Source organism: Nannospalax galili, unplaced genomic scaffold (genome assembly GCF_000622305.1).
Source record: "Nannospalax galili isolate Female #2095 unplaced genomic scaffold, S.galili_v1.0 scaffold25, whole genome shotgun sequence".
NCBI lineage: Eukaryota > Metazoa > Chordata > Mammalia > Rodentia > Spalacidae > Nannospalax > Nannospalax galili.
Genome location: NW_008355642.1, coordinates 32,647 through 47,971, shown reverse-complemented (window position 1 = coordinate 47,971; position 15,325 = coordinate 32,647). Strand labels below are relative to the sequence as shown.

Here is a 15,325-nt window from a genome sequence, read left to right as displayed (position 1 = left end):
TGGTGATATGGGGATATCCTATGGATATCTGAGTACAATACAGTTTTAGTGGCTAGAACAAACTCATCTTAAGTTTAAGTATTATGAATACCTGTAATTAATAAATAGCACCAAACTATGGATATCTGACCTACAACCTGTTTTGTTTAGTCCATGAACTAAGAATGGTCTTTTCATTTTTAGATGGCAAAGGAAAGCTGAAAGTAGATTATATTGTGACACATTAAAATTTCATTGTTTTATAGGAGAATTGAATACTTTTATTTATTAAAAATTTAAATACATTTAGTTTTGTGTATGTATGTATGTGTGAGCTCATGCCTTCCACGGTACATGTGTAGAGAACAGAGGGCAAATTGAGAGTTCAGTGGCAAGCATTTCTACCTGATGAGTCATCTTACCAGTCCTAACATTGAGTACTTTTGACTGTCTCTGTGGCCCAGGAAATATAAAATATTTTCTGTCTGGCTCTTTACAGAATATATCTACCAACCTTTGAAATAGATCATAGTTTCTCTGTATAACTGAATTAATCAAAAAAGGCCTTAAAATACTGTCCAGATTGTAAGCATATAATGTTTTACATTCAACTCCTTGAATGTTTGTGAACCTAGTGTAGTTAATTAGAATGAGGTTAAGACCTTGTGTAACATAAGTAAATTAAATACATACATGCAAATGCATCTATACACATGCATGAGACTGCTTGGCGTTACTTTCAAATTCTACCTTTTTAGAGTTTGACCAAATCTAAGATTAAAACTAATTAGTTTCTACTTATCTGTGCTTTAAAGTACAGAACTATTCTGGGAAGTATGTTTAAATTGAGTATAATATTAACCTATCAAGGTTATTAGGATGGTCCTTAAGGACTTTTCTTTCCTGATTTCTCCTTCTAATGAAAACATCATCAAATACATTGTGATAAAAGTAAAATAGGAAATCAAATGATATACAATAAAAAAGGCACCATTTAAAATTGAGTGTTAATCATTTTTCTTTTTTAATAGAACTTCAAAAATCAGATTACATGGAGTATGCTGGGAGACAGTACTATTTAGGAGACAAGTGTCAGGTTTGTTTCTTCTTTGAAGATTAATGATTTGTTTCTACAAGATTGTAGTTTTAATCATTAATGTGAATCACTCAAGCTGGGTATGGTAATCAGTATCTGCCATCCTAGCACTCGGGAAACTGAGGAAAGAGGATCATACATTCAAGGGCAGGCTGAGCTATATAGTTATAGCAATACCTTGTCTGAAAAACAACAAGGATTGGGAATATAACTCAATGGTAGAACCCTTTCCAAGCATGCCTAAGGTACTTGTTTTGATGCCCAGCAGCAATAACAAGAAAATAATCCCTGTGATCAAGACTTCCTTATAAAATGCTTATAAAAAAGATTTCATTGTTCATATTGTGTTAAATATTAATTGCAAACTTTTGTCCTGAGTAGATGTAAGCCAGTATATGCTTCCTCTAATCACCTAAACTAGCCATGGTCTCAATTAGATTGAAAAAGTAGACACTGAATTCCATTTGGATAAAAATGGTATTTTTTTTTTCCCTAAAGACAGACCTGTCAGTGTATAAGGCCAGATACATTGATAGATTAATGATTTCTTCCTATTTTTCAGGTTTGTTTGGAACCAGGTGGAAAATACTATAATGCTCACATTCAAGAAATTGGAAATGATAAAAAATCAGTAACAGTTTTTATTGAAGAATTGGCAGAAAGGTAAGAATATAGTAATTTAAGTTCATAAAATCTTTGGCTCTTGGTGCCTTTTCACATTGAGCTGAGAATTACCAGGATGCTAGTGAGAGGACAAAAATTGTATCTGCTGACCTAATTATTTTGAATAATAATGTTATCTGTTAAAGTGTGAAGTCTAATAAAGGTATCACATATAAAAATTCCGAAATCCTAGGCATTGCCAATTTATTAGATATATTACATTAAGTACAACAGAAGTTTCATATAAAACTATTCAGAGTAATTTGAAAGATGGTTTGTTGAGCTTCTGTCAGTATCAAGATGAATTACTCCATTTGTTTTCATACTTTGCCCAGAGCCCTTTGAAAACATAAATTGAACCCAGTCCACTAAATTTCTTAATAAATATGAGGTAAGGCCCAAGAATTTGAATTTATTTTAAAGGAGAGAAGAGAATTTATTCTGGAGTCAAATATGAATTTGAATTAATAATGTTTTCATGTAATGCTAATATAATTGTAATTCCGGCAGCTTAAAACAATAAAGTTAATCTCTCATTTACAGTGTTCATAGTGAGTCAGTTAAAGAAGCCTAAGTCAATCAGGCTTTCATTTTTTATTTTATTTGGTTTGGGATATGGACCTAGGACCTTGAACTTGGTAGACAAACACTTTACCACTGAACTGTATGCCCAGGACATACAGTATGGACAGGGTATCACTAGTTGACCAGGCTAGCCTTGAGCTTGTGTTTATACTCAGTTTCAGGCCTAAGCCATCAAGCATAGAGGCCAGAAGCTCTGTTTTGAAATGAGCATTCACAATCAGAGGCAAGGAAAACATAAGGATGTTATAGCACTTGATGTTCCTTAAAACATCCTACATTTTATTGACTAAAGCAAGTGGTTTAGGTAGCTAAGACCAATGTGAGTGAGGTTAGGAAATGATCCTCTTTCAGGGAGAGGAAGCAAATCTCTGTGAGCTGATATAGTCTACTATGATATTTCTTCTACATGTGAACTATAGGCACTACAGACAGCTGTTAAATTGTATAAACTCCTCTTAGGTTGTCTAGGCTAAGAAACAACTCAAACAAATGAATAGGAAAGCTAGTGTAATATGTTTAAGGAAAATGTGCTAAATAGTGAAGCAGGAGAATTGGAGTATGTGTACTGAACGAGAGTTGAATATGTTCTGCATTGGCTTCATAGTACCTTTCATTTCAAGGCATTCGCTTCCTCTGGCTAACTTAAAACCTGTTACCCAACTGGCACTTTTTCCTTCGTGGAGTGTCATGACAAGTCGACAAGGAAGAGGTTATCCAAAAATAACTGGAGGTTATTTCCCAGAAATAGGTTTGTATCCTAAAGGGTTTTCTTTTAGTTTTTTTTTTTTTTTTTTTTCCTTTTTGTAGCTCCTTTTACTTACCAACATTGTACTTTTTTAAAGGTATATTGTTCTAGTTTCCTTTATGTTGCTATGATAAATACCATGACCAAAAGCCACTTGGGCAGGAATTGGTTTATTTCAGCTTACAAGTTAACAGTCTATCATTGAGGGAAGCCAAGACAGGAACCTAGAGGCAGGAACTGAAGCAAAGACAACAGGAATGCTGCATAATAGCTTTCTCAGTTACCTTTCTTATAGAGCCGAGGTCAACGTGCTCTGGGATGGCACCATTCACAGTGGGCTGGGACCTCCTATATGTCAATTTACAATTAAGAAAATGCCTCATAGACACGATCTTGGCCAATCCAAAGGAGCTAATTCCTCAGCTGAGATGCCTTCTTCACATATGTTAGTAGTTTGTGTCAAATTGATGAAACCTAACCAGCACAGAAGTCATATGATCTGTTGTAGAATAGGGTTTCTTCTATACTACTGTGCTTTGGGATGGCTAATGCTTTGTTGGGGAGGAGGGGGTAGCCTGTGATTCTCGATTTCTATCCAATAATTTCTAGCAGCTCTTTCTGTTTATTATAAACTACAAAAGTGGTCTTTAGGCATTGTTTGATGTACTCTGTAGAAGGGAGGTGGCAAAATTGTCCTTGATTAAGAAACTACTTTTCTAGGGGATTTCATGCAAACTTTAACTGGTATAGATTAAAAATTTTTTTGAGGAACTAGGAAGCAAGATTATATATATTTGGCATAATTTTTTAAGAATAATAATGTGACTAGATTACTCAGTATTTTTCAATGACCAAAAAATGTGTACTAAAGAGAGTACTGACATACCCATCAACACAGAAATTGCTTGCTTGTTTGGCCCTTCCAAAAGGTCTAGTACATCCTTGAAAACTGCAAAAATTCCCCTCTTACATACTTACTTGATTTATTTCTAAGAAAAGCATCTGGCAGTTTAAGATCCTATGAAGGTGGAAGAACACTAGGACCTTTTACTTCTTCTATGAAACTTATTTACTATGTATTTGCTTTCTTAAAGTTGTGTCAGAGATGAGCATGAAGCAACGGAAGAAATTCTTTAAGAAAGTTCGAGGGAAAGAGATTTATATGACTATGGCTTACAGCAGAGGAGACCCCCTCTTCACGCCCAGGCTTGAGCATAGTGTGCATTATGGACATGACCCTCTACTGCACTACCCACAGACTGCTGGCCATATTATGTCCAGTGAACATTTCTATTCTCCACATTCATCTCAGAGACAAGGTCGGGGATATGGGATGCCCGGGTGAGAATTCATTGATTTTCATGACAATGTGCATTTTTGTCTGTCTTCTAAATAACTTCTAGACTGAATTATAGTAGAATTGAGAAATACTGCTTTTATACTTTGTGCCAAAATAGAGCATAGAGCTCAGGCATAAATTCTTGTCAATCTTTAGCATATTAGTATTTTCGTGGTCTACAAAAATATGACTGAATAGGATGTCATAAAAATGAGTGACCTTATATATATATACTATTGTATCCATTAATGATGGATATGCCTAATACCAGGGCAAACGTCTTTCTAGTGAATGTTTTCAGAAAGGTGTGTTACATCTATTTACCTATTGAGACTGACAATTAAATAATTGTTTTGCTTTTTCTTTCTTTCATCTCAATTAATAGGCACAACATGCCAAGTCCTAAAGTTGGGTTTTACCCTGGCCCAGGTAGAAGGTGTTGCCACAGCTATGATAATGTCTCTTATAGGTCTCGGTAAGTGTTTTTTTAATGTGTTGAAAGTCAGGGGAAAATGGTATATATGATTTTATTGCTATGATACTGTGGACTAATGTTTTTTTTTTTAAAAAAAAAAAATCAGCTTTGAAAGGATGTTGGCTTTTTATCATGAAGGAATATTGAAGTTTGAGGTGTTTATTACTGAGAAATTAGAAATGAGTTACTATCATATTTTAACCTATTTCTCCTTTTTGCTTTCCACACGACAGTTCTTTTAGGCGTACTCACCGTCAGATGCATTGTATGAATAAGGAATGCCAGTATGGCTTTACCCCAGGGAATGGTTTGGAAGAAACTGTTACTTTTTATGCACTTGAAGAAGGGAATGAGAGTGCTTATTCAACTTTGCCTGTAAGTGGGTGAGAATGTCACCATTTGTTTTTTTTAAAGGCCCTATGAAGAAATGTTACATGATGCCCCCCCTCAGGGCCCAAGGATCAAACATAGGGCCTTATACCTACTCTACATTCGATCTATAGCCTCAGCTCTAATTTTTACATTTTTATGTGAACAATCAAGAAAAGCCCTAGGTCCTTCTTAGGGCCTTACACACACACACACTCTACATTTGATCTACATCCTCAGCCTTAACTTTTAACAATTTTGTGTGAAGAATCAAGTAAAGCCTTATCAGAAATCATGGAACTTAGAGCATATAATGTTGAAAAGAGATTTTTTTAAAATCTCCTGCTTTTAGAGAAGGAGAAACAGGTAGACAGTTTTGCCTATATTTGAGTTAACGTTTTCTGTTTTATTGCTTCATGTATTTCGGATTCCAGTAGTAAATTTGAAATATTCGCATACTTAGGGTAGTAGTCCATGGTTTAGTTTTTAGCTTCTTTACTTCAGAACATTTTTTTTAGCCTTTTTTTTTCTGACTGTAGGAAGAACTGCATGTGTGTTTATGTCTTTGGTACAGAACCATGAAGGTCACCCTACAGTAGTTCCTGTTACTTCAGAATACTGTGCTGCAAGGCAGGGCCATAACTCGGGCAAATCGACTGTGAATTTAGAAGTGACCAATAACCAGTGTGATAATGGTGAGTCAGTCACTATGCAATTTTTGAAAAAATGATTCTTGTGACTTTTGTATGTCAGAGCTCAGAAATACTGACTTGGTATTTTACCCTTTTCTGGTAGCTTGAAAGATTTATAAAGATTTATATGTTTGGGACCAGTGAGATGGCTCACTGGGTATAAAAAGTACTTGCCATGCAAGCCTGATGACCTAAGTTTAATCCCTGTAACCCATGTAACCCAAAGAACTTGAGCACTGTATATTACTATTTATTGAATCCTATATACTAGCCATTCCAGTAATTATGATTTAATGTAGTCATTACTGTATTTGTTGGAGAAATAGCACAGATGTTTAATATATGAGGAAATTGAGTTTCAAAGGTCAATGATATAGCTAATGCATAAAAATAAATATAAATAGTAATAAATATCAGAGGTATAGTTTTCTAACTTCAAGATACAATTTTACACATCAAAATTCACTCATTCAAAGTTTACAGTAAGTGTATTTTTTTCTCCTATATTCAAATTCAAATAATCATCCCCATGGTTTCATCATCCCTGAAAGAAACCCCATTCTTTATATATACCAAACTGGGATTTGTCTTTAAAGCTATATGCATATATTCCTTTAACAGTTATGTCATCTAGCACTATGGAGTGTATTTATTTTTTACCGTTTACTGGTCAACGATATCTGTGGATTGAAACAATTCTGAAGGATTGTGTGTCTTAAGGAAGTGGGAGGCATTTTTAATGAATATTAATTTCCTCTAGTACTCTTTCCTGTTACATAGAATAAAATATTCTTGACACCTAAGGGAATTTTGAGCAGAAATTTGTACTCTTTATCTCTGGCTTCAGTCTGTTGACTAATATGAAAGCTCAAATCACTTTCAAGCACTTAATAGTTTTGAAAATATGTTCATAAAATTTAAAAAAGCAAATGTTGGCCATTTGACTACTGAGTGAAAAAGATCTATGTACACATACTTATTTCTTTTTTTTCTAGGAGGATATCATGAAGATTATCCTTATCCTTCTGGTTAGTGCAATCTAGATGTAATTTGATGTTCTTCATTATTAATGGATTTTCAAATAAAATAATGCTCATTTTTTACTTTGGCTAGGTCCTCTAGAACCAGGCTATGAATCTCCTGGTGTGTATAGCACAACTGTATCTACAGCAAACCTGGTAGGTATTTAATAACAGTAAACACTAGGCTACTGTTCTAAGAGTTATGCATATAAATATATCTAAATCAAAGCAACCTGTGAGTCAGTTCATGTTCCCATTTTGTATATAAAATTGAAATGTAGAAATTAACTCATTTAAGATCATATTTTTATGAACTCAATCTGTTTAGGAATATTTTTAATGTGAACTGATAGAAGAGGAAATTCTAACACTGACAATGACAAACTTATGTTTCAGTCAGTCAGAATGAAGTGTAAGTCTAACTGTAGCAGAAGTTTGCTTCTTGGTTATACTGGATATGCAGGTGAGACTATAGTAGAGCTGACTTAGGGACCCATTCTGATGAGACCTTTAATCTGTGTTTGGCAAGGCAGGAAATAAAAAGTAATAAATGATGTACTTGTTTTTATAGCATCCACTGGAGATGACACAGATTGCTCTTTCATTTCACTACCCAAGGCATATCCTACTAAATACCCTGAGTTCTCTGTCCCTGGAAAGCAGAAGGTTGAGAATATTTTGATAGGACTAAGAACTATATATTCATTTTGATACCCTTCCCACAGAAAAAAATACTGGATATTGCCCTCAAAAAGGCCACCTAAAAGTGCCACTCAGTATAATCAAATGCAAATCCCAGAATTTATCCAGATAATGTGTAGAGTCTATATTGGATTCAGCTACAGGGCCCATCTTGTTCTTGAAGTAAAAAACTAAAAATAGAAAGTCTTACCCCACCCTCACAGCGCAATTTACAATAGTGGAGCAAAAGATGAAAATTTACAATAAAATTTCTATTTAGAATTCAGGAATATAGGAGAAACAATTACTGATTTGTAGCAAATCTGAGATTATACAGGCAGACATTATGAGGGTCTGTTGAGTGTGTCCCTCTGCCCCTATTGTGTGAGGACTGTTATGGTGTGTGAGGGCTCTTAATTACACCAAAGCCTGCCCTTCATTGGCCATATTTGAAGTGTGAATTGAAGAAGAATCATTCTTGGAAAGTGAGTACTGTTTTCATCCTACAGAAGATTGGGGACCCAAGAATTGTTTTATTTCACTTGCATGGTTCTGATTTATAGTCCCTTTACATGAGATTAATTGAGATTCTGTTTAGTTTTATATTTCAGTAACCATATTTATGAATTTTTTTATAGAGAGGTACTAATTAGATTTGCTATGATGGTTTTCTTTATTGTATCTGCTCTTCCTGCTTGGTTGCAAGTGTTTATCAGGCATGGATAGAAGAAAAGCCATACCTTAAGAAACTTTTCCATGAATAATTTTATCTGAATATGAGATTTACTGTACATATTCCTATTTTACCTATTGCTTTGACACATCGTGATGCACACAGATCTTAATGATTTGATTCATCCTGTGGAGTTGAGTTTTAACTTTTTGGTCATTCAAAGATTTATTATGTTTATTTTCGTTTTTTTATTTAATTTTATGTCTATGAGTGCTTTTCCTACACGTATGTAAGTGTACCCATGTCCTGCAGTGCCCTTGAAGGCCAGAAGAGGACATCAGATTCCCTGGAAATGGAGTTACGGATGGTTGTTAGGTGGGTGCTGGGAACTCAACCTGGGTCCTCTGCAAGAGCAGTCAGTACTCTTTAACAGCTGAGCCATTTCTCTAGCCCTTAGTTTTACTATTTTAATTATATTTTTTGAGAATTTCATACATGAGTATTGTATTTGCATCATTTCTACCCCTCTCAGTACCCCCTCCAACTCTTCCCATGTCCCTTTCAATTTCTTTTCCTTTAAACATTTTTTTACTATTTTTATTTTATGTGTATGAGTGTATTGCCTGCGTGTATATAAGTGGACCTGTGTTGTGCAGTGCCTACGGAGGTCAGAACAGATCTCCTGAATTGGATTAGGGATGTTATTAGCCACCATGTGGGTGCTGAGAATCAAACCTGGGTCCTCTGCAAGAGCAGCCAGTGCTCTTAATATATTGCACAGAGTCCATCTAATGATGCTCGTGTGTTCATGTGTTTAGGACTGACCACTTCTCACGGACTAGACTCTGGATTAAACTGATTCTCCCACTGTTAGTTTCTGTTGATTGCCTGTAACTCTTTGTCTAGAGGTGGGGCTCCATGAAGATTCCCCCATCCGCATTGGCATGTTACCTGTTTTGTCATTATGCAAATCTTGTTAGGCTACAGTATTGTGGCGATTTTATGGGTGCAGCTTCCCTTTCATATCTAGAATTCATTATCTATTAGCAGGTGTTTTGTTCCCTTAGTTTACAGTCTTTTCATCCATTCTTCCATGATGCTCCCTGAGCCTTAGGTATAACAGATGCATTATAGATGTATTAATTGGGTCTAGGCACCACACAGTTGCTTACTGTTTGCCTTTTGCTCAGCTGTGGAGCTTTAATAGACTCCATCTGTTGCAAAGAGAAGTTTTAGTAAGTGCTGAGAGCTACTGCACTTGTCTGTGAGTATAAGGATATGTATTTAGAATATAGTAAGAAATTACATTGGTCTGGGAAAATGGCAGTAGTAGATTCTGCTCTAGGGTCTATGACCTCTTCCACTATTTGTGCTTAGTTATGTGTATAGTACCAAGTATAAATTCCCTCCTATGGAGGGGGCCTTAAGTCTAGTTAGAAAGTTGTTGATTACCCTCAACATAAAAGTGCCATTATTGCACCTAGAGAACTGATTTTTCTGGGCCAGTTACTGTGATTTGTAGGCTGTACAGCTAGGTAGGACCATTGTTTTTTTCCTCCCTCATCAGCTTACATTAACACCTTCTGAAAGTGTGAGAGCTAGTCTTCAGGGAAGAGGCTTTCAGGTCAGTTTTAGTTCAGTTGCTTCAAGTCCTGTGTCCAAAGTATGTGGTGTCTTCAGCAATAGGGTCTTCAGGTTTAGCAACCAAGGGCTGTTACAGTCATGTGTATTATTTTGGGAGTCTCTTAGACTACCTTGAGTAACAATTTGAAGGGAGGTTTCCTTTGCTTGGCACTGTGATTTTTGTTAGGTAGCCCATTCAGTGATACCCATGCACTCACGTATATATTACATGTGTATTTTTCAGTATACTTACAAAATAATACATTTCCATATGGTTTTTCACATACCGAAGTATTTTCATCTCTTTCTTTCTCTCTGTTCCTTTATAGCCATCCATTCTCCCCCAGTTTAAGTGCCCCTTATTTTCCCCATTTTCTGCTTGATAATGCCTGTGTCCTACTGTCCCCCTCTCTTGACCTTCCACTGTCTTCCATGAATCTTTTCCACTTTCTTGACTCCTGTGTTTACTTTAGGATATATACTCACATCTAAGGATTTGGAGCTAAGATCCACAAATGAGAGGGAACATGCATCACTTGTCTTTTTGAGTCTGGGTTACATCATTCAGTATAACACTGTATCGTTCCATCCATTTACCTACAAATTTCATGATTTTATTCTTTATTCTTACAGTTTCTAGTTCCATCCATTTAGCCACAAATTTCATGATTTCATCTTTCTTTACTGCTGAATAGAACTCCATTGTGTAAATGTACCATGTTTTCATTATCCATTCATCAGTTGAGGGACATTTAGGCTGTTTTCATTTCCTAGGTATTGTGAAAAGAGCAGAAACAAACATGGGTGATCAAGTATCTCTGTAGGAGACTATTGAATCCTTTGGGTATATGCCAAGGAGTACTGTAGCTGGGCCGTATGGTAGATCTCTTTTTAGTTTTCTTTTCTTAAAAATGTTTTTATCGTGCTTTTGTAATTTCATACAGCAGTTCTTAATCAAATTTAGACATCCTCCTCCATCCATGCCTCCTCCATTCCCCCACCAGACTTCATGTATTCTGCCATACATGTTTTTAGTTTTTTGAGAATACTCCACACTGATTTTCATAGTGACTGCACCAATTTGCAAATCCCACCAACAGTGAATAAGGATTCCCCTTTCCGCATATCCTCACCAGCATTTGTTGCCAGTTTTCTTCATCTCAAAGCTTTTGTTTTATCTTGCATAGCGTAGAGTTGAAATAGTTGCTCTGTAAATTGTTCCCTGTGAATTCCTATATGGAAGGACTCTTTGTCTCTTTCATTCTAACCTATAAACTACTAATTCATTCTTGTGCACTTCTGTCTGAAAAGACCTTACTAAACTCTCCAAGCAAGAATCAGAACACTACTGGCATTCATAATGCCAGTACTTACTTTCATCATAATCTTCCCAGTTAGTTTTGCATTACAGAAGCATCCTATTTCTAGTTATCAATTTCTGTTTTAGTTAAGCTAGGTTATGTTGCAACAACCCATCAAATCTCAGGGCTGTTAAGAGATAGGAAGTTGTACTTCCTATGTTAACATGTTAGTGCGGTTGATAGTGGACTTCATTGTAGTCACTTGGATGCAAGTTGATAGACTTATACTTTGACAATCATCTCAGCAAGACAAAAGACAAGAAATTAAATATTGATCATTAAGATATTTCACTTTTCAGTGGCCAGCAATTCACAAGCCATGCCTAACTTTATTTTTCATTTCATTACTATTATTGGCATGGTACTTGTGCAAATTAATGAGTTTCACTGATGCTGTTCATGCATATATCATGCATTGATCATGTCCATGTTTTCCCACCCTCCTCTTTCCTAAGACTCCTTTCCAGTCCTTAATCATTCCTCTTCTGCTTCCAGGTCTTCATTATTTTATTCAGTTTTTTAAAAGTTTCCACATATAAAAGAAACATGCAATTTTTTTCTTTTTGCATCTGACTTATTTCGCATAATGTGATATTGGCACTGAAAGGGCCTTCCTAACATATACCTAGGAGAATTGGAATATTTGTGAAGACCTTAAACATTGAGATTTTCTACTTAGGATTAATCTTAACCTTACTAACTTCATGTATTGAATTTTTACATTTAAAAAAAAATACGTCTTAGGAAGGGGATAAAAACTGATACATTAATTTTTTTTCCCCGCACCATAACATTTATACCATGTGCTTTTGAAAACACCATCTCTTGGTGCTGGAGAGGTGGCTCAGTGATTAAGAACACTGGTGGTTCTTGTAGAGGGTTCAGTTCTTGCACGCACATGGTGGCTAACAGCCATCTGTCACTCCATTTCCAAGGATTCTGATGCTTTCTTCTGACCTCCGAGGGCATTGCATGACACAGGTGCACTTACATACATGCAAGCAATATGCTCATACATGTGAAATAAAAATGATAAATATAAAAATATCCCCACCATCTCTTATCCTGGGCGTTGTAGTTCATGCCTTTAATTCAAGCCCTCTGGAGGCAGAGACAGGTGGATCCCTGAGATCAAGGCCAGGTGGGGCTCTAGGGACGCTCTATCTCAAAAATCCAATTTAAAAAATAATAAAAATACCATCTCTTGAAATAGCTATCCAAATGAAAAGGTAAGTAAAAAACTTGCCCATTGTGGTTGACAAGAGGGGACATTCTTTTTAAATTTACTTCTCGCATTCCATTTTGTTCTGAATTTATTTTATCACATTACCACCATTTTTAGTGCCTCCGTATGTTCCGCTCTGCCTGTTACTCTACTTGTATCATACACGAGTCTGAACCTTTCAGAGTCATCTTTCATGAAGTCATGGGCTTAAATCAGAGGAAAATGTATTTGAATATTACTAATGTCTCTTAAATCATGCCTTATAGTTTATACCTGATAAACCAGTTACCCTAGTCTTGTCCCAGGCCACATCTTCATATAGAAGGCTTTATCTCAAAGGTATTGTTAGTGTTAGTGTTTGAAATTTTTTTTAGGGAAGAAGGGCCACAAAGAAAGTTTAGATTTCAATCTTTATTTACATTTTAGTTTTTACAATGAGTCTACATTGGATGTAGGGATGACCTCTGTAACCTGTTAAGAGAGTAGTTAACTAAATCAGGGACTTGTGTGATAATTTCAGCACAGACCTTAATCATTTAGTTTTTGATATTGAAACAAATAAGATGTTTCATTTTTATATTGTTTGTTTTCTTGATTTCCCTTTATTCAAATGTATGTTTTGAATCATTAAAGTCTCTTCAGGACAGAAGACCATGTTCTATGTCTCCTCAGGACACAATTACCTCATGCAACTATCCCCAAAAGGTAATCTTCAAAGTGTTGCCAAACAGTCACTTATAGTGGTCTAAATAGATGAAAATGAATTTTTTCTTTTTCTTTCCCTTCAACATGATTTTGAGCAGCTGGGTACATTCATTAAAGAATTATTGTGCCTTCTGTTGCCTGGCACAGTAATTAAATCCATTCAACAACTTGATAAAACATCTCTTGCGTTCCAGACACAGCTTGCCTCCATTAGACTCATGGTCTGCTGTGAACTTTTAATGTCATGAATCAATAGTAAATGACTTGTCAAGTCTCTTATTTACTGAAACTTGTGAGTTTAGGGAGTCTGTACAGAAAAGGTAGCTGAAACCAGTGGGGGAAAGGAAAAATGTGAGAACAGCATCTAGAACAGGCTGTGGATCACCAAATTTTAGAAAGTGAATAGAGAAGGAACAGTTACAGAAAAGTTAAGGAAAAAGGAAAAGTAGAAGACTGTATTGAAGCCCTGGAAAGAGAACATTTCTAGGAGCTATGTATCATTGCTGCCAAGGGCTTAAACAGGTAAAGATTAACACTAGTCTAGTAGGATTTGTTGCCATAGAGACCTCCGGTGACTTTGCAGTTCTAGATGATCAGAATGGATGAAAGCCAGGAAATGGAAAAAGACAGTGTTTACGAGCCTGTTTGTTGATTATTTCTGTGCACATTTTATAAACTTTGTGCTCTTGGAAATTAGTATGTCACCTTAAAGAACTGTGTCCTAAGCAGAAAAAAAATATAGTCCCATGAAGTTATAAAGTTACATTAAATACAGAACATCTCTTCTGCTTACAGGAAGTGTTTATGTGAAGAACTATATATGTAAAAGAAAATGAGTATATAGTACAAGTCTCTGGACTAATATGCAGGAAGCCCAGAGGTTATCTTTTTAGGAAGAAGGCACCTAGGCAGATGGAGAGCAGAAGCTGGAGGGAAACTTACCATTATATACAATTTGATGGTTTTATTTTTTTTTTTTTTTTTTAGTCATAGTAATGTGTTATCTTTACAGAAAAAAAAAAGCTCTCAAAGTAACCGGAAATCTTGCAAAAAAAAAAAATAATAATAACCTTATATAGCGTTTGTATAAAGACTGACTTCTTGAGGATCCTTGTTAATGCATTAGGTATTGTGTCAGGCTCATAAAGATTGACTTCTCAGACCAATTTCGTTCGAGAAGCCAAACTTGAGAATTCTAACCTTCCTTCCTCGTGTAGGTGCTGGGAAATTCTGCGGCCATTGTAGCTTCCTGTGCCACTCATTCTCCAGCTCCAGTCTTACCTAACTGTACAGAAGCTAATCAAGCTAGTGGTACCTCCGCAGTTTCCTCACAGAATGCTGTACAACCTCTCTTTGTACCTCCTCCTGCACAAGTCAGTCCAGGTTGGTTTTTAGTGCTTGATTTACTTTGGAAGCCTCTTTTTCTACTCATGACTATGCACATAGAGATATTTTACTTATTAGGTAGTATTACTTTAATTTCTACAAGCAGGACTGTTTAACCTACTTATAAAGTTTTTTCTCTCATTAAGGAATCCATGAGATTTAAGAGTTTCAATGAAAAGAGTTTCAGTTCTGTTTGTTTGGTTTTCTTTTTGTAGATAGGGCTCTGATAAGATTTTAAGCCTATCAGTTGCTCTTTGATATTTGAGTACTTACACTCGTTTCTACAACTTTGAGTTAATTTTTATTTACTGTATGTGTAGGGAGGCTTGCTGAGGACAGAGGATAACTATGAAGTCAGCTCTCTTTCACTTTTATATGCATTCCAGGAATCAAACTCGGGTCACCAGCTCTGTGTATCAAGTGCATTTACCCACTCGGCTATCTTGCTGGCCCTATGAGTTACTAGATAAGAATTGACTTAGGATGTTTCCTACTTCATATAGTAAATTTCTGAAAAATTTGTTGTAAATACCTTTGTAATGACTCATTGTCCTATAAATGTCAAAATAAATACTAAAGTCTGGAATGTAAGAAATCTGGGTTATAATCCTTGTTTTACTACTTACTAGATGTATAATATTGGATAAGTTATGAACCTTTCTTATTTGTCAGCTTGGGAATGCCAACCATAACCAATAAGAGGTTC

General features: G+C 35.6%; 1 protein-coding gene across 3 annotated transcripts in view; it reads left to right on the top strand.

Moving 5' to 3' along the window:
- Alg13 (ALG13 UDP-N-acetylglucosaminyltransferase subunit) overlaps positions 1-15,325 on the top strand; it is a 77,643-nt gene that overhangs the window by 41,385 nt on the left and 20,933 nt on the right. For all 3 annotated transcript variants that reach the window (XM_029556022.1, XM_029556023.1, XM_029556021.1), the window contains exons 12-22: positions 1,011-1,075; positions 1,638-1,738; positions 2,944-3,071; positions 4,163-4,409; positions 4,793-4,882; positions 5,116-5,257; positions 5,826-5,946; positions 6,939-6,971; positions 7,057-7,121; positions 13,162-13,233; positions 14,451-14,616. In XM_029556022.1, the coding sequence (XP_029411882.1) occupies positions 1,011-1,075; positions 1,638-1,738; positions 2,944-3,071; positions 4,163-4,409; positions 4,793-4,882; positions 5,116-5,257; positions 5,826-5,946; positions 6,939-6,971; positions 7,057-7,121; positions 13,162-13,233; positions 14,451-14,616 (1,230 nt within the window). The remainder of the gene's footprint in view (positions 1-1,010; positions 1,076-1,637; positions 1,739-2,943; positions 3,072-4,162; positions 4,410-4,792; positions 4,883-5,115; positions 5,258-5,825; positions 5,947-6,938; positions 6,972-7,056; positions 7,122-13,161; positions 13,234-14,450; positions 14,617-15,325) is intronic.